Genomic DNA, 19,299 nt, shown 5'->3' with positions numbered 1-19,299 from the left:
CCACATTTTCTGTGTTCTACGGCCACCTCCTGGAACTAAGTAACTTCTAATAGAACTAAAGTCAATGGGGATTTCCATGTTAACGCTCCGTGAGGCTCCATGAGAGCCGCCATTGCTGTGGAAAGATTGGTCCATAGAGGTTCATGGGAGTGGCGTAACTCTGATATTAGATGGCTCTGGTCTTTCTGATCTTCTGGCAGGCTCATTGGGCTATTTGCAAACACGCCCTCTTGACCTTGTTTCTTTGCAGTGTTACTGGATATCTCATTGTGTTGGAGCTAATTAAACCAATGTTTTTTGTTTTGTTTTTTGTTTTAAACTAGACCTACCTTGATTCAGCAGGTCTTTGTGCGGAACAAAATCTCAAGACAAAATAGTGACGTATAGGCAGTCAAATAGGCCTACTGTTTGAAAATGATCTCTTGATTTGAAAGATCTGTGCAATCAGGCCTAGGTGGCTGTAAATGTTAACCCAGTTGTGAACAATAACCTACAATAATAACACAGTCAGCCTGCCTCACCATTTATTTAACAAGGGACACAATTAGGCTAACTTTTCACTCAGAATAATGGTTTGGATGGTAATGCGTGCACGTGCGCGCACACACACACACACACACCTTTATAAAATCATCCTAGAAAATCTGCGTTTAGGCTTACCTGGGTTATTGTTGTTTAAGATTTGAATTTGCTTGATGATCTGAATATGATAAGTGTGACAGATGTGTAGAAATTAAGAAGTCACAAATACTTGTACACAGCATGTAGTGTACATACACTCTATGCTGCCAATTGAGTTGCTGCTGTGAAGATGTACAAATAATGAGTGTTAAGTCAGTCTGTGCAGGCCAGTCAAGTTCATCCATACCAAACTCTGTAATCCATGTCTTTATGGACCTTGCTTTGTGCACTGGTGCACGGTCATGTTGGAAGAGGCAGGGGCCCGCTCCAAACTGTTTCCACAAGGTTGCTTGTGTGCAAATGTTTTATCATCCTGAAACATTCAAAGTTCCTTTCACTGGAAATTCACAAGGGGCCAACTCCTGAAAAACACATTTCACACTCGGCACAATTCAGTCTGGAATGTACAGTTCTGCAAATTCAGATTCGTCCATCAGATTTCCAGAAAAGCATGATTCATCACTCCAGAGAATGCATCTCAACTGCAGAGTCCAGTGGTGGCAGCCTTCACACCGGTGTTTCCCAACCTTTTTGTCTTGCATACCCCTTAAACCTTTTATTTCACGAGTACCCCCTCACTAATTGTTCTATTTTCCAATGTGACAATTCTCCACACATTTGATACATGTACCCCCACCATACCACTCCTTTACTCCACTGCATCCAACACTTTGCATTGCACTTGGTGATGTATGGCTTGGATGCAGCTGCTCAGCCATGAAAACTCATTCCATGAAGCTCTCTGCTCTCTTGGGCTAATCTGAAGGTCACATGAAGTTTGTAGCTCCGTGGTAATACGTGGAATACCACTTTGTGGCTGAGTTGCTGTTGTTCCCAAAATTCTTCCATTTTCTTATGATAAAGCTGACAGTTGAATGTGGAATACTTGGGGGCGAGGACATTTCATTGCTGGTTATTGTTGCACATGTGGCATCCTATGACCATTCCACACAGGAGTTCACTGAGCTATTGAGAGCAGCCCATTCTTTCACAAATGTTTGTAAAAACAGTCTGCAGATCTTGGTCAAGTGATGAGGACACGTGATTGACCATTTGGATGGGTGAGTGAATACTTTTGGTAATATAGGGTACATGTAAATCATTGCTACTTCTGGGAAATCAGCCTTTCCAATCAGGAAGCATCACTGATTGTGAATCAGTTTTACACCTATTATGCAAACAGTAGAGGGAGCCATTGGCACGGCTTCTCTTGTAGGCTCCTTACACCCTCTGCTGGGTTGTAGCCCCCCTCTATCTATGAAGATGTATCAAGCTGATTGACTATATACAGTCCATCCGGAAAGTATTCACAGCGCTTCACTTTTCCCGCATTTTATTATGTTACAGCCTTATTCCAAATTGTATTACATTAATCTCTGTCCTCAAAATGTAACATAAATACAGTTAGGGCCAGAAATATTTGGACAGCAACACAATTATCATCCTTTTCCACTCTATACCCCAGTACAATGGATTTGAAATAAAACAAACAAGCTGTGCATTAACTGTAGACTCTCAGCGTTAATGTGAGGGTGTTAAAATCCATATCGCACAAACAGGAATGAAATCGCAACGTTTTTTGTGTGTGTTGCCCACTTTTCAAGGGATCAAAAGTAATTGGCTTTTCAGCTATTTTCCAGTCAGATGTGTGTTATTCCCTTACTACACCATCACCAAGATGTCAATACAAGGTCTTGGAGTTAATTTGAAGTGTTCCATTAGCATTTCTATATATTTTTACGGAATATCCATGAGATCCAAAGTCCACCTGTCACCATCAGTAATGTAAGCCATCATAAGGTTGAAAAAAAAACAAAACAAACCCATTTGAGAGATGGGGAAACATTGAATACGACTAATTCAAGAGTTCAGAATGTTGGAAAAAAAGTAACACCAAATTACCTGGCAGACATGGAAGACAAATGCTATGGATGACAGACAATATTCTGTATCTGGTGAACAAAAACCCATCTCCCAACAGTTGGCCAGATGTAGAACAGTGTCCAGGTGAACGGTGGATACATGTCCAAGGCAACAATCAAGAAAAAGATCAAGAACATTGAGGAACACTTCACCTTAGGAAATACAGAGGGTTTACTAAAGGATGTAAATTATTGATTGCATCAGAAATAGCAATACCAGATTTGGCTTTGCCAAACAACGTCTTAAAAAGATTGTATAGGTCTTGAGCTACATCCTATGGACAGAGGAGACAAAAATCATCTTGTACAAGTGTAATGGGAAGAAAGGAGTATAGAGAAGGGAAGGAACTGCTCATGATTCAAAGCATACCACCCAATCAGTGAATCGTGGTGGTGGTAGTGTCATGGTGTGGGCATGCATATCTGTCAATACTATTTTCCCCTGTATTTATTGATGATGAGGACTTCCGACAAAAGCCACAGGATGAATTCTGAAGATTTTCAGGCTGTATTATCATGTCATATTAAACCTAATGGTTCTGAACTCATTGGACAATGCTTCACGGTGCAGATGGACAATGACCCAAAGTTTCATCTGAAAGCCACTAAGCCATTTCTACCCCAAAAAAGTGGAATACTATTCAATGGCCCAGTCAATCACCTCACCTGAGTACGGTTGAGCAAGCATTTTACTTGCTGGAGGCAAAACTGAAGGGAATAAGCAGGAACTGAAGACTGTTGCAATAGAGAGCTCACCATAGCATCACCAGAGATAAAACCCAGTGTCTATTGACGTCTATGGATTGCAAATTACAGGCTGTAACTGACTGGAAAGTATTTGCAACCAAATAATTAAAAATTGAAATTTTGATGTATAAATACTAGACTGTCCAATTACTTTTGGTCCCTTAAAAATGGGGTGGCACTGATAGAAAATGTCATAATTCCTTCACAGTTCACTCGATTTGGACGCAAACACCCCCATATTAAAGCTGAAAGTCTTTGTTTCATTTCAAATCCATTGGGATGGTGTACAGCACCAAAAAGATGAAAATTGTGCAGATGTCCAAATATTTATGGCCCTAACTGTACCTCATTATGACCACGTGAAAAAAAGAGTTTTAGAGAGTTTTTGAAAATGTATTAAAATAAAAAAAACAAAGAAATCATATTTAGGGCCTACACAAGTATTCACAGCCTTTGTAGAACCACCTTTGGCAGCAACTACATTCATTTTTTCATTTCAAAATGAAAAGGGATTAAAAGGGAGGTCATCTGTGTGTGTTTCAACCTTTCTTTACATTGGATTGTTACATTTTGAGTCTGCATCTGGCTAAAATAAATGGGTGTGAGTTTTGAATGAAATCCTATGGATTCAGACCACACAACATGATTTTTTTTATCTTGGTCTCAAGAGAGATGAACAGACCAAGGATATGGATCACTGGAACCATGTTGTGTGGTCTGATGAGACCAAGATAAACAAATTTGCTTTAGATGGTGCTAAGCATGTGTGGTGGTAAACAAGTGAATTTTACCAAAAAAAAGTGCATCATCTGGCTAGTCAACCATGGTTGAGCGACTGACATGGTTTGGGGATGTATGAATGCCGTCAACATTGGAAATCTGAATTACACCTAAAGAAGCATGCATGTCAACATGCACTGTGACTACAGAAGCAGATCATGATAATCTCCATAGGATTTCATTCAAAACTCACACCCATCTACTTTAGCCGGGTGCAGACTCAAAATGTAAAATTTCAATGTAAAGAAAAGTTGAAACACACACCGATGACCTCCCTTTTAATCCCTTTTCATTTCGAAATGAAAACATGAATGTAGTTGCTGCCAAAGGTGGTTCTTTTCATTGTGTAAAATGGTTCACCCTTTCTTTCATGACACAAAAATTTGATAAGATCACACAAAAATTGAACAGTCATACTTTTTTCTATAAAGCCTTTCAGCCAATTGACCATGTGGTCTTAAGTGTGGCTACCAGCATAACCTTGCACTCTCCTACATCACAACTCTCCTCACCCCATACAGTCCCACCAGCACACTACGCTCCACTGACACACTCCTCCTTACCATTCCCTCCACACAGCTGCGCACCATGGGCGACAGGGCATTCAGTGTTGCTGGCCGCATGGAACTCACTCCGACTGTCACTTCGTCAGTGTTCTACACTGTCTGCTTTTAAATCAAAGCTTAAGACACACCTCTTCACTATTGTATTTCAGTCACACTGACGGGCACTTACACTTACTTTAATTATTACTCTATTTTTCATTTCATTTTATTTTCAAACGTATTCTACTTTTTTTCTTATTTTTTATTTTTATTTTATTTTATTTTACATTTTAGTTATTCTCCTATTTTTTATTCATTGATACTATGTTATACTTTATCTAATGTTATTTCTCTGTTTTAATTGTAAAGTGACCTTGGGTATCTTGAAAGGCGCTTAAAATAACATGTATTATTATTATTATTATTATTACTTTGACTGGCCAATCGCAGTGTCAGTCATGCCACAAAGTTATCAGCTCAAAGCCATTTTGAGGGTTGTACTGACACCTTACCTGTATGAGCAGGCCTTGCTGCCAGTATGCAAGAGTTGATTTTGTCTTAAAGCAAAAATAAAACACCCCTTCTTTGGTCACCCTATACAGGTCAGACAGAAATGTCTTACATACATATCTTCCACAAATTACAGATAGCAGTGACAAGCTTCTGCTAAATCGCATTTTGATCACTGATTAGCAGCAGTAATCCTACATTCCAAATCTCCAAAGGAACTGATGGCATACTTCCAGTGCCTTAATCACATTTTTACATACAGATCACATTTTAAATACAGGTCTATTGATATCCCCTGAAATCTTCCTCTTCAAATATGCTATAATACTGCTGTAAGTTCCAGAGATAAAAAAAAATCCCATTGAGAGGTGGCTCATTATCAAATTACTTAAACATTTTCAACTAAAATGGACCAACGGATTTTCATTTTTTATGTCAACATTTCTATTACTATAATTTACTTTCACTTTTAGTTTTCACCACTGAAATGCATTTCATTCTTCTATGCAATGAAAATGTTCTGTCCATACAAGGGTTCACCCATCACATAGCCTTAATGTTAGTTCGTTAACCCATTTTAGCCTGATGCTGCGTATACATTGGTTGACCTTTGGTACCTGGAGTGACATATGCGCTGCATTCAGGCTCTTGAAATTTTAGCTTTTTTTATTATTAAAAATGAGAATATGTTAGAACTGAATGAGCACATTCTAATGCAAGATGAAGGTCCTAGCTTTTAAATTCAACTCGTGTTTTTAGGAGTTTTGGAGGCTGAGATATTTAGGTTTTAATAAGCACAGGGCTCCTTTTCCCAAAAAGGACTTAGACATTAAGCAGACGTTTTTTTTAGTGGTGTGCATTGGCACTGCCCTCACGATTTGATTTGATTATGACTCGGGAGGTAGCGATTCAATGCGATTCAATTCTACAATGCATTGCAATGCATTACATTTCTGCTGAAAGCAAAGCAAATGTTTCATCAGTCATGATGAGGCAATACAAGTAGTCTGATACTGAGCAACATTTTATTGGCTGTTTTCTGTATCAGTCTTGCAGTTTTCAATGCTTTGAAATGCTTTTATTTAATTTAACATTCATTTGTTCCAGAAATATCCACGAAAGTAGTTGAAACTTAAGAAAAAATGCCGAATCGATTATGGAACTTGTCGCATTGAATTGAATTGTCCATGCCCCGCATTATATTGCCAAATCGATTATTGTTGACACCACTACTTTTTTTTGCAGCTGCCTCAGGCTAAAAGGACCTCAAGTGGCACTGAATGCTCATCTGACCCATGTCACCCAATGGCCCAATTAACCTGAGTGTGGCCAAGCCAAGCATCTCCAATTGACCCAAACATTTAGTCACAGACCACCAGATTTTAGTGCTGCTTTTTGGCAATATATATGTTAAAAAAAAATCAACTTTGACCACATATATATGGTTGGAATACATTTATTTGATCTGTCTGTAAACAAGATGGTTAATAAATCATGGCATTTTCTCCATGAAGAGTTATCAACTGCTCCACTGTATTCAGGTGTATGAAAAAAGGGAACAAAAACCACATTTTGGTGATTAAACCTAGAACTTTTTTAATCTGTACATATTCCACAATCCCTGGAAGAGTTTAACCAGAGAATCGTATATGAGAGAGAGATACTTCAGACTGGTTCTTTTCCGGTATCATGTGATGTCGGGTGAACGACCCTTTAGGAGACCTTAGGAGTCTTGAGGTTGAGAATAATGTAGTTCCCTTAGCGCTGCAGATGGCGGTAGCGCACTTGTGCAAACACCACAAAAAGAGAAGAAGGAAGGGACAACGCCCCCTTAGGAGACCGAATTTTGAGCACAATCCTTTGGATTGGATGGGCGGAGTTCGACATATTTTTCTCTCTTATACGATTTTTGGTTTAACGCCAATATCCCACAGTTAAGTGCCATTGAAGAAAGGGCTTCTTGCAAGGCAACGGTTAAAAATCCATCTCACAGTAGCAACAGATCTACAGTATGGCACAGGATACAGCTTTTTGGGTAACACTTTGACGCTGGTGTCATAAGCATGTCATTACAGTGTCATAATAGTGTCATGGCACAGTAATGCATGCGTCATGAACATTATGTCCATGTCATAATCATTTTTTGACTGTTGGCCTTAAGTGACATTCGGTCTTTGCCATAACCGAATGTCACTTAAGGCCAACAGTCTTAAAATGTTTATGACATGGGCATGATGTTTATGACTTATTTATGACGGTGTCATGACACCATCACCACACTGTAATGACATGCTTAGGACACTGGGGTCAAGTAAAATATTACCACTTTTTGTCCTTTGATTTTCCACAACACTGACTACAGTGGTCATTTTTCCAACACCAACATATCCCAGAAAATGTAATGTACACAGTTTCATATTTAATTTTTTTTGTCTTTTTAATGTTTTGTACCGTGCTATGACAGTTCCATACATTGCATTTGATGAAGAGCACAAGGCAATTCCAAATGGTTTCCTTCACATCATGGATGAATAGTCAAGTGCATTCTTCCAAGTAACTCGTGACAAAGTTTAAGCTGACTGCCAATCCATCAATCCACTTCATAGGTCTTGTGACATTCATGAGTGACGATCAAGTATAAAGTGTTATATTCTTTGTAGCACTGATTTGTTTAGACATGTCAAGTTAAACCATTTTTACAGTCATGTGACCCAGTAGAGTTGTAAAGTTAAGTGTTATGACATGAGTGATTATGTGTTTTTATCTTTTATAACATGTTTAGTCAGCAAACAGATGAAGCGAGCACTCATCACTCATCCTTCACATCAGTTCCAAGCGCAGTCCTGTTAGTAAACCCCTTGATGCAACAAAAACAATTGGTCCTATAGAGAAAAACTGGACGCAAAAAACAGTTACACTGGGATGGCAGCACATTTGTTTAAAAAAAAAAAGTGGCAAAAAACACAGGTAAGTGCCTGAGCCATTGTACCGGTGGAATGTCCTTGCACAGTCCATGATCCAAGGCTCTGTCTAGGGTAATACACCCCTCTCTTCTTAAATGCTGATCTGCCATCTCAACCAGATTCCAACATTACCTACACACACACACCGGCATGAAAGACCATGTCTGACCACAACAGCGAAAGTTGTTGATCAAAATGCAATCAAATAATAATAATAAAAAAGGTAAATTCAGAAAACTCCTCAAGATAACCTTTGAGCAAAAAAAAAAAAGTTGTAGTATGCAATAAAATTAATCAGATGAAAAACAAAAACAAACAAACAAAAAAACAAACAATGACATTTCAACTAAAGATATGCAAGCATATTGATTATATGCCTGTGGTATGAAGTGTGTTGTTACAAATAAACTTGACATGCAGTGTACCCTCCCGTGGCATGCTGTACAAACAGGAAGACCATCAGAGCTCAGGACTGGCTCTTAGCACGAGAGGACATATCTACCCAAAGCTGTTTTGTGCAGCACCATTATACTAACTTGTCTATATGGAACTAAACGACACATCAAATTGCAAAAAAAAATTACTGGGTAAGGTCCAAATTGTAATAGTTTTACACATACCAAAGCCTGCACAGCACACCTTATCCCCCATACACTAAACCATCAAACATGCTTATTTTTCGGTGTGGCACAACAAGGAGATGACTGGGTGACTGACGGGCCGGCTGACATCTCAGAATCATTTAAACAGCAGACGATTGCAGATTCAGAAGGGGGCAGAATAATAGACATGTTGTAAAAAAAGGGGGGCAAAAGAAAACATAAAGACAGACAATGGATCTGCTAATCAAGCCTGGTAGTGCTGTCCACATGTTGGGGGATAGAGGTGTGCTTTAATGAGTATGCTGCTGTCTGTCTGTGCGGATGGGGATGGGGATGGGGAGGGGCCGCTTTAGTATCCAGATTTCCTCAGGTAGTCGGCCATGGTAAAAGCTTTCTTGTTCAGCTGCCCTCCATGGATACCTTCCTTTCCCATGACTAAAACCAAAGCTAGAGTACACAAAAAGGAAACAAAAAGATGACAAATGAACACAACCCAAAAAAGGTCTTTCCCCCAGCTGACAAGAGGGACACTCTCTCGCTCTCTCAGTCACTCACACACACACAAAATGACAAAATACATCTTACCACCATCTTTCCTCATATGCTATTATTTTGCCCCCCGGCCCCAAGACAATAACTGTTTGCAGGGAGAAATTTTAACCGCAGAGTTTTCCCCCCCCCCACCATTTTCTGTCCCTCAATTAAACCTTAAGCTTTGTGAGCGACATTAAAACCCCGAATCCCTCAAGTATTTCGCCATTGTGTACGCCTTCTTATTCAATCCGCCTCCGTGGACCCCTTCTTTGCCCATAACAAGAACCAAGACTGGAAGAGAAAGAGATAGAGAAAAAGGGGAAGTTGAGAAAATGCAGACGTTAAGGAAGGGATCAAACAGGACAGTAGGAATTATTATCATAAAAGCTTAAAGGGCAGTTTGTTACACACATGCATGAGTGGGGAAAATAGCAATATTTTTTTAGTACATAACAAGAAGAAATACACAGAACAGGTGGGGTGTAGTAGTTGCAGTAGGATGAAGGGAAACTTGAGGGAGAGAGTGGACAGGGGGGGTGGGTAAGAAATTCAGAAAGGCTGCATTCCATCAGAGATAGTAAACTAAACTAAACCTCTGAATATTTTGAACTTAGACCTTCAACATACTATGACTGACCTAGCACCTTGTTGGAAGATATGGCATGATACAGGGTGGGGGCACATTTTAATTGATTATGATTATGCCTTGGAATGTACAGTATATATGACTGGGTGTAATACATATTCATTAGAAAGCTCACATCACATGTAATGCAAACCAGGGCTCTAAATTAACACACGCCAACACGCCAAACACGGGTGAAAATTAATTTTGGCTAGTAGACAAAAATACCTACCCGCCAATTTGGCTAGTAGCGCCCGAGTACAGTAACTTATGAACGGTAAACCGCTGCTCTGACGAACGTTATACGGCGAGATTTCCTACATTACCCATGGGCACTAGCGTCACGAGGTAGACTCCCACCGTGGGCTTTCCAGTGCATCGAGCGTCGACTCCATGCTGTTGCGCGCGCCAGGATTGAAAACATTTCAGACGACCAGCCTTCTGTCAGCTAAGCTGCGCTCACACTATTCTGACAGGCAGCTCTCCTCCTATGCTCTCGTCGCTTTCGCTACAACCTTTTTAACGTCACTACTGTTATTATTACTATGAACCTTGCTGTAACAGGCTGCATTTTTTAAGCAGCGAGACCCAGACCGTTTCAATAACAGGACTTGCGCAGTGTTTTCTGCGAGTGATGAGAATGTGGCGGGGGTTAGAGCAAGGTTCTGTGTTTGGTGAATGCTAGTAGTAATTGTAAATAGTGACGTTAAAAATGAGTGGTTGTGGAACGAAATAGCGACCAGGGCAGAGGAGGAGAGCCGACTGTCAGAGTAGTGTGACCGTAGCTGTCAGTTCAGTTGTCTTCTGAAATGTTCAGAGTCCTGGCGCAACTAAGTTGGAAAGCCCACGCCATCGAAAAGAAAAAAAAAAGCAACCAACGACGAAGCTGTGGAAGTAACAAAGGAAGCGAAGATTCCCGAGATATTATTTACTTTTAATTAAACTAGGCTTCTTGTCATTTTGCTGCGCATGGTAGAGAAGAGCTCCTCCTCTCTCCTCTCCTTCCTTGGGGTGTGCGTATGTGAGGTTTTGTAGTGTTTGGCTGTGTGCTTGGTCACTGTAGGCCTATGTTAAAGGTCTGTTATGTGAGTGGCTTGTGTGATGTGATTCAGCTGCTTTCAGAGGAATTGAACAAAAACTAATCAAATTAATTAGGCCTAAGTAATGAAAGTAAAAAATAAAGCAGAAGTTAAAAAATAATGAAAAAATATATAGCCTATAATATGCTTATTATGTAGGCATATAGTAGCCTATGCAGGCCTATAGTGTATCTGTGTTGTAGAAACAGTTGGACAAAATGACCATTTAATTAGAAAAAAAAAAACTAGCCTAATGCATAGTTTATTTTGGCGAGATTAAAAAAATGGCTAGTTGAACTTCTGTTTGGCTGGTAAGAAAAAATGTCCACTAGCCAAATTGGCTGGTGGTGGAAAAAGTTAATTTAGAGCCCTGATGCTAACTATAAGGTAGCAGTCATGCAAGTTGGATTGTTGCAAGTTGCAATGTTTCCTCCTGAGTGATCATAGTATTCCCCAAAACAATACCCATGTACATGTAACAGAATCTCCACAGGTAGTAATCATTATTAAGAGATAGGACAGGTATTGACAATGGGCGGGGTTATCAATAAGGGATCAATAACGTTCACTAACTTGTAATCAGAGCTGACGAGAACTTAATTGAGTGAAGCCGTGCTGAACGAGAAGTGAGCAAGTTTATTTAGTTTAGTGAACAGTGTTTGTTGTTTTATTGGGGGACACCTCCTTTTGCCCAAGTTAGACTGTAAAAGGGCAGGGAATAAAAGAAAACGCTTAACTTTATCTGCTGCCTCCGTCATCCCAGCCTGATCTCCAAAAATTCCGTGCTCCCGGACACGGATGTTAAGGACACGAAATCCGTGTCCAGGAGCACGGATTTTGCCAAAATTCCGTGTTCCTGGACACGGAATTATTTTCCGTGTTCCTGGACACGGAATTGTTTTCCGTGTTCCTGGACACGGAATTGTTTTCCGTGATGGGCACACGGAAGTGCTTTCTATAGGCTTTTACCACAGCACTGTGTTAACTCTATCATTAGAAAATACATACCAAATGCTAATCCTAAACAAAATAATGCTATAGCAATTTAAGTTGTGCCCTGACCAAAACATTCCCTAACCTTAACCTGTCTTTAAAGACATATTTTTGAGAAATACCTTTCCAGTTGGTTGATAGGCTATCAAATTCATATAATGAAAGAAAGAAAACAAGCTGTGCCCAGACCAAAACAATCCCTAACCCTAACCTGTCAGTAAGAAATGTTTTTTTGAGAAAAAAATATTTGAAATTAGAAAAATCCTGAGAAAACACAAGACTGTGGAAACATAGAGCTATGTGTGTCCATCACGGAAAATAATTCCGGCAAAATCCGTGCTCCTGGACACAGATTTTGTGTCCTTAACATCCGTGTCCAGGAGCACGGAATTTTTGGAGATCATGTTGGTCATCCCTTTGAAGTGGCTAACGCTCGGGGCTACATTAAGGACTCAAGAACAGGACCACAGGGATAACGGTGGAATTGTGCAGTCTAAAGACATAACTCTTGTCTGCAGACTACTTATCGGCTCATTCACTAAATTCGAGGGGACTTGACAGAGGTGCACAACTTCTGAGAAAATATAAGGCTGGGCGTTTCATTACTCCTGTGTTGCAATCAGCCCAGCTCTCCCCCTACTGAAACATCTTGGGCTATGTGAACAAGAAACATTTGGGTTACTGTACACAATATGAAAAAGAAGCATTACCCTTGCCAGCTCTTCCTACGGAAACGTTGTATGTTGGCTCGCCCCCTTGGCTCTTTGTCCTGATGTCCATTGTCCAGTCCCCATCGATTTGAAGGCTATCTCTGATAACAGAACACTTCTTCTTGCCTAGGGTAAGGCCACCTGTGAAGAATCCCTCTCTGTCTTTTCCAACGATGACATCTATTTCTTCTGTCTGTTGGGGGGGGGGGGGAGAGGAACAAACAGTCTTCAGGTAAAACTCTTAGTAACTCCATAGAAACACTTAAAACATTGGCCCTATCTTAAAGGGGTATGCCACTATTTTGGGGCTTACTACAGTTAAAATCGTTGGCTGGGGTTTATGAAGGTGGTAAAGTGTCTTATTTTTCATGTTAAGCATTGCCTTGCTTTAAGACAAGTTAAAAGAAGGAATATGTCGCTAAGCTAGTGAAAGTCAATGTATCCGTGTAGCATTGTGGCATGCTACACGGATCAATTGACTTGCACTAGCTTAGCGACATATTCCCTCTTTTAACTTGTCTTAAAGCAAGACAACGCTTAACATGAAAAATAAGACACTTTACCACCTTTATAAACCCTGGCCAACGATTTTAACTGTATTAAGCCCCAAAATAGTGGCATACCCCTTTAATGCCCAGTGTTCTACCCTTGCTGGGACGTAAAAGGCCCAGTGATTGGATACCCTTTTGTGAACTCAGAGACAGAGACAGACAGACACAGACAGACAGACAGACAGACAGACAGACAGACAGACAGACAGACAGACAGACAGACAGACAGAGAGACAGAGAGAGAGAGAGAGAGAGAGAGAGAGAGAGAGAAGCGAGCAATACAGCCACACGTACAGTATGTGTCAATGGGGGTACACATATAACACATGCCGATGATGGGGTAGCACCACCTAATGCTACTTGGCCCATGGGGAAACACTGAGAAGTACATTGTATGAACAAAGTATTCTACATGCACATATCCTTATTACCGGTATATAAAATAAAATGTGAAAATTTGACCTTCTTTGTGGAGTAATACAAGTGCATGCCATGGGCCCATTCTACCCAGCTTGGCCTGCTATTGTGAACAATGTATTCTACATGCCACGTATCCTTATTACCGGTATATAAAATAAAATGTGAAAATTTGACCTTCTTTGTGGAGTAATACAAGTGCATGGGCCCATTCCACCCAGCTTGGCCTGCTATGATTCCGTTACGGTACACTATTCCCTTTGCGCATTTTTAACAATGAAATGCATACAAATATATTGTATAAGATGATGAAATACATCTTTAGTTGTCAAAGAGTACTGCTGATGTTTTCCCTCATTATGATTTAGTGGATAAAGATGCCTGAATAGGAGGTTTTAACAGACAGATGGCACTGTATGCAATGACAAGTATTCCAAAAAGGCCTGTTTTGGGGCATGAGAGACCACTAATGCATTTCCATTGGTTAGAAAGGGGATACCAGATTAATAGGGCAGTATAAACGTACGTCAGAGCTGATGAGTTCTTTAAAAAAATAAAAAAAATAATTAAAAAAAAGCACATGTTGGGAAACACGATATCATAGGGTTAAGAACTTGAGCATTTGCCTTGATTGTGTATGTCGGCGGAGGGGCATAAGACAACATACAGATCTGAAATGCAAATGTAAGGACACCACTGTTGGGCGGACCCAGAGGTCACATGTAAACTACACAGAAAAGGAGCGACGAGGTCAGCTCTATGTTCCCACAGCCCATTGGTCCCACATCACAAAGACTTTTTATATTATTTTTTTAGGCCAATTGCTACCACAGAGGTAAGCTTAAGTATCTTGTTGTATTATATTGTAGGTATTTACTGACTTAGGTTTCGGCTAGATTCCACTGCAATTATGGTTAGGCAAAGGTTTTAGTCCATCTCTACTATTATGAGTAGCGCGTGGTTAGGGGTCATTACATTGTGTTGCAGACGTATTATCCTGATACTGTTGAGGTTGGGCTTTAGGGAAAGATTCGGTGGAAGCAATGGGCTGCAAGACCACTATTGCCTAAAAAACTAGTGATGTGTGGGACCATTGGGCCGTGGTAAGCTGGGAACATTGACACTCTCCCGGAGAGACAGGTGCATGCTAAATAGTAGATACTCTATTTTATTTGACTACTTGATTGTCTGCTCGGGCAGTTTAGAACAGGGGTGAGGAACCTTTTTCATTCGAGGGGCCACTTCAAATTCCTCCAAGGGCTGTAAAAGTCCTCAGAGGGCCGTAGTATGAACATTAACCAGGATGTCCCCCTGCAGTTTAGGCCTGTTTTGAAGGCAGCCACCTTTAAAACAGACTCCACCTTCTCTAGGTCCCCTGAATATAGCTTAATTGTATTGCAAATGTAATTACTAAGATTTCTTTAAAAAAATATGTCATATTACATCATGTCAGGGCCTGATAAAACTGCCTCAAGGGCCGTAAATGGCCCTAGAGACATCCCCATCCCTGGGTTGGAGCCTCTGAAATGGGTAGGCGGCCTAGCAGTCAATGATACAGTACTAAGGTCAATGGTGGCAGTAGTATACAGTCCCAAGAAAAAGTTTGTACACCCTTTGAAATTTCTTACATTTCTGTCAAAATTGGTCATAAAGCATGATCTGATCTTCCCGGAAATCACAAGAAGGAACAACCAGAGTCTGCTTTAACTAATTCAACCCAAGCATTTACAAGTTTACTTATTTTCATTGGCCATAAGATGTAAACATTCACAGGACAGAAAGGCATAAGTAAGTACACCCTTGCATTCAATAGGTTTTAACCCTAAGTTTGTCGCAATAACCTCAACCAGATGTTTCCTGTAGTTGCAGATCAGATTAACAAAACAATCTGGATGTATCTTGACTCCCTCTTCTTTAGAAAACTGCCCTTCTGCAGCAAGGTTTCTGGGATATCTGGAGTGAATAGCTTTCTTGACTTCATGCCATATCATCTCAAATGTTTTTTGTCAGAGCTTTGACTGGGCTATTCCAGAATGTGTATTTCATTGTTATGAAGCAATTCAAAAGTCAATTGCCTCTAAAATATGGGTTGTTGTCCCATTTCAGCACCCATCCTCTTGTGTGCCTCAACTGTGTGACAGACTACCTCACATTTTTTCTGTAAAATATCTCAATGAACTTCTGAGTTCATTGTTCCACTAATAATAGCAAACTGACAAGGGCCTGAGGCACCAAGGTAGCCGCATATAATGATTCTCCCGCCACCATACTCAAAGGTGGAGATGATGTTTTGGTGAAGGTGTGGTTCTCCAGTTCTCCTCCAAACATGATACTATGTGTTCCCCTGAAAAATTCAACTTTGGTTTCAACGTTGGTCTACAGAATATTTTGCAGTAATTTTATGAAGCATATAAATGCTTTTTCGCAAACCTCAAAGGTGCAGCAATATTTTTTTGGACAGAAACCCCATTAATTTTAGATTGGCAGAATGAACCCCATTTTTAGTTATTCTTGGTTACATCTCCACTTCTGAGTATGGTGGCGGGAGCATCATTATATGCGGCTACCTTGCTGCCTCAGGCCTTTGAAAGTTTGCTATTATCAGTGGAGCAATGAACTCAAGTTTATTGTGATATTTTACAGAAAAAACGTGAGGAAGTCTGTCACACAGTTGAAGCACATAAGAGGATAGGTGCTGAAATGTGACAACAACCCATACTTTAGAAGCAAATCTAAATTAGAATGCCTTCATAACAATGAAATACACATTCTGGAATAGTCCAGTCAAAGCCCTGACTAAAAATAATTGAGATTATATGGCATGAAGTCAATAAAGCTATGCACTCCAGACATCCCAGAAACCTTGCTGACGAGAGGCAGTTCTCTAAAGAAGAGGGAGACAAGATACATCCAGATATTTTTGTTAATCTGATCTGCAACTACAGGACAAGTCTGGTTGAGGATATTGCAACTAACTGAGGGTTAAAACCTATTTAATGCAAGGGTGTACTTACTTATGCCTTGCTGTCCTGTGAATGTTATAGCCTTATGGCCAATAAAAATATGATAACATGTAAATGTTTGTGTGGAATTAGTTAAAGCAGACTCTGATTGTTCCTTCTTGAGATTTCCGGGAAGATCAGACCATGTTTTATGATAAATTTTGACAGAAATGTAAGAAATTTCAAAGGGTGTACAAACTTTTTCTTGGGACTGTAAACTTGCTTGAGGGCTAAGCTAGAAATTGTGAATATGCCATGCGTATCCATCATAGGCAAATTCGGCATGTTGATATACAGGAGAGGACGAGTGTATTTTGGGGCTACATTTTTATAATATGTGCTTTGCAGCAAACTGATCTTAAAAGCATCAAGGCAACCGATTAGCAAAACAACACATGACGGGTTCAGCATTCAACTTTCTGGACTAGAAAATGCATGTAAGGGTTACGTGCGAAATAGTGCATCTGTGTATTATTATGCTCAAGTAAAGGGATAGGCCTACTACTAGAGACCGGTGGCAGATGGACACTCCCAACTGAGATCACTCCCGGACGTGTAGCCCCAGGTGGTTTTATCACTCCCAGACGTTCGATCCCACCCGATTATATTTCACGTATTATCACTGCCACATACAAGCAATTTAGGATTAGGTTTAGAGTTAGGGTTAGGTTTAGGGTTAGAAACAAAAAAACTAACATCAAAAAGATAACTAGCTCCGTTATATGGCGGTGGGCTCGATAGTCTGGCTAGTGGGAGCGTACCGACCGGGGAGCGATTGGGGTTGGGAGCGACAGTCTGGGAATCCTAGAGACTGTGGACGCTAACTAACTGCATTGGCGCTAACTAGCTCTATGGTTAGCATAGATTGACTGCTCAGACGTTACTGGCTAACCAAATAGCATTTATCTGCTCAAGTTGTGAACGTGATTTGAACTGTAACTGCTTTGTCTGTACAAATAGCACACATCGGACGTTTAAAGCAAGTCAGTAGTTTACCATCCCTGTCAGCTGCTTCCAACAAATGACAGATAGATCGGTAGACACTAGCCTATTCTGAGACTGCACTGCCAGCAAGTTCTCTTGAACCGCGACAGCGACTAGCATTGTGCTAGTTATAAATAGAGCTAGTGCTACCCTCAATGAGCTGTGCGTTCCGGATTGACTGTCAGTGCTTGTCAAAAGCACACGAGCTCATGTAGAGTTTTAAATATTTCTATACATACATAGAGCTCTACATTTGCAATTAACGAAACGGTATAGCTGGATAGACCATCAGGATAAACTACAGTGCATGTAGAGCTATTACTTAGCTTAGCTACTTAACAGTCTCTGAACTGCTAATGCTTTTTAATGCAACTTAAGTCATATGCCTGTCACAGATTGCAGCACAGATGAATTCGATGTTGCGTATACATTTAGTTAGTGACAGCATAGCGATCGACTACATTAAATGGTTATTGAAAATATCAAGCCCCAGTACCTCATCAGGCCATTAGGTAGAATCACACCATGCTAAGTGGGAGCGGCCTGAAAAGGCTAAAAGCAAAAAAATGTGACAAAAAAATAAAAATGTCAAACAAATAAGCCATTACTTGCATGTTTTCACTAACGTTATATGCAATATCAAATATTTAAAATGCAGAGCACCGTATGGTTATTTGTTTTGTTTTTTTAAAGGCCCTTTCTCCACTAGGCTAGCTGTCTCCGCGAACCAGTTCTGAGCATTGCCGGGGGGAAACCGGCGCGGGCCACAGACAAACCCTTGCACGCGTGCTGTCCGCAATGTTCTTTCCAGCGATGATGCATGAATTTTGTGAAGACTCAAATAAAAATCCCGTCTTTTCGAGCAGCACCACCTTAACGCTCATATGTAACAACCAGAATCTCACCGTTATGTTTGTAAATGTACCACCGGCGTATGAAGCCCAGACATATTTTGCGTCCGTGTACCCAACAATGGCGGAATCCTGGCAACAGTTATCAGCCATCAGGTTGTCCACGTAGCTTTGCCAAGACATTATAACGACGTCTACGAAGATATATATCTCTTTGTAAAATCCGAAAGAAAATAAATGGTTGAACTGGGAGAACTGGTGCAATACTCCGAAAATAACTAAGGAGTTTGAAATTCTTTCCGGGATCCTGTGTTGTCACGTCCTACCCGGGGAAGTAAAGAAAGCCGATGTAATCACACAGCGCCGTGTGAGGGGTGTATCCCAACAAGAAGAGGTTAGGGGCCTAGATCACTCCGCCTTCTGCCGCCTGGCAGTTATGCGGTCCGATTCAGCTTTCTGGCCTTTGCATCAAAACGCCAAGATGCGTTTTTGGAAGATATCCCCCTAATCTTTTCTTTAGTCTCTTTTTGTGCTCTCTTGCTACCCTTTTAACTCAATAATTTAGGATACGAATTTGAAACTGCATGTTCATTCGAGATGCAAAATACGGGCACAGAATACTTCTCTGCTTCACTTTTAAGTTAGCCTGAGTATCATCCTCCGTAGTGACCGCGCTAGCTCAATACTTTCGCTTGCTGACCACCATTTAAGTGGTCTTGATCAAATAATTTCCAAGAGGTTCCTTCTGGTTGTTGTGAAAATAGGACCACATCATGCCAAGTAGGGCTTTTTAAAAGTAGGCG

The 19,299-nt window shown here is 40.5% G+C and overlaps 1 protein-coding gene across 1 annotated transcript; it reads right to left on the bottom strand.

The window, feature by feature from the left end:
- Positions 1-6,625: 6,625 nt before the first annotated feature.
- Positions 6,626-18,868, bottom strand: LOC134465204 (profilin-2-like). Its single transcript, XM_063218746.1, has 3 exons — positions 18,551-18,868; positions 12,692-12,884; positions 6,626-9,197 (listed from the first exon to the last, which is right to left on the bottom strand). The coding sequence occupies exons 1-3, from the start codon at positions 18,677-18,679 to the stop codon at positions 9,100-9,102; spliced, it is 420 nt and encodes a 139-aa protein (XP_063074816.1). The 5' UTR covers positions 18,680-18,868; the 3' UTR covers positions 6,626-9,099.
- Between the last annotated feature and the right edge of the window lie 431 nt (positions 18,869-19,299).

The sequence above is a fragment of the Engraulis encrasicolus genome, chromosome 16, assembly GCF_034702125.1.
Source record: "Engraulis encrasicolus isolate BLACKSEA-1 chromosome 16, IST_EnEncr_1.0, whole genome shotgun sequence".
Classification (NCBI taxonomy): Eukaryota; Metazoa; Chordata; class Actinopteri; order Clupeiformes; family Engraulidae; genus Engraulis; species Engraulis encrasicolus.
Note: the sequence above shows the minus strand (reverse complement) of the source record. Positions and strands in the feature narration are given on the sequence as shown.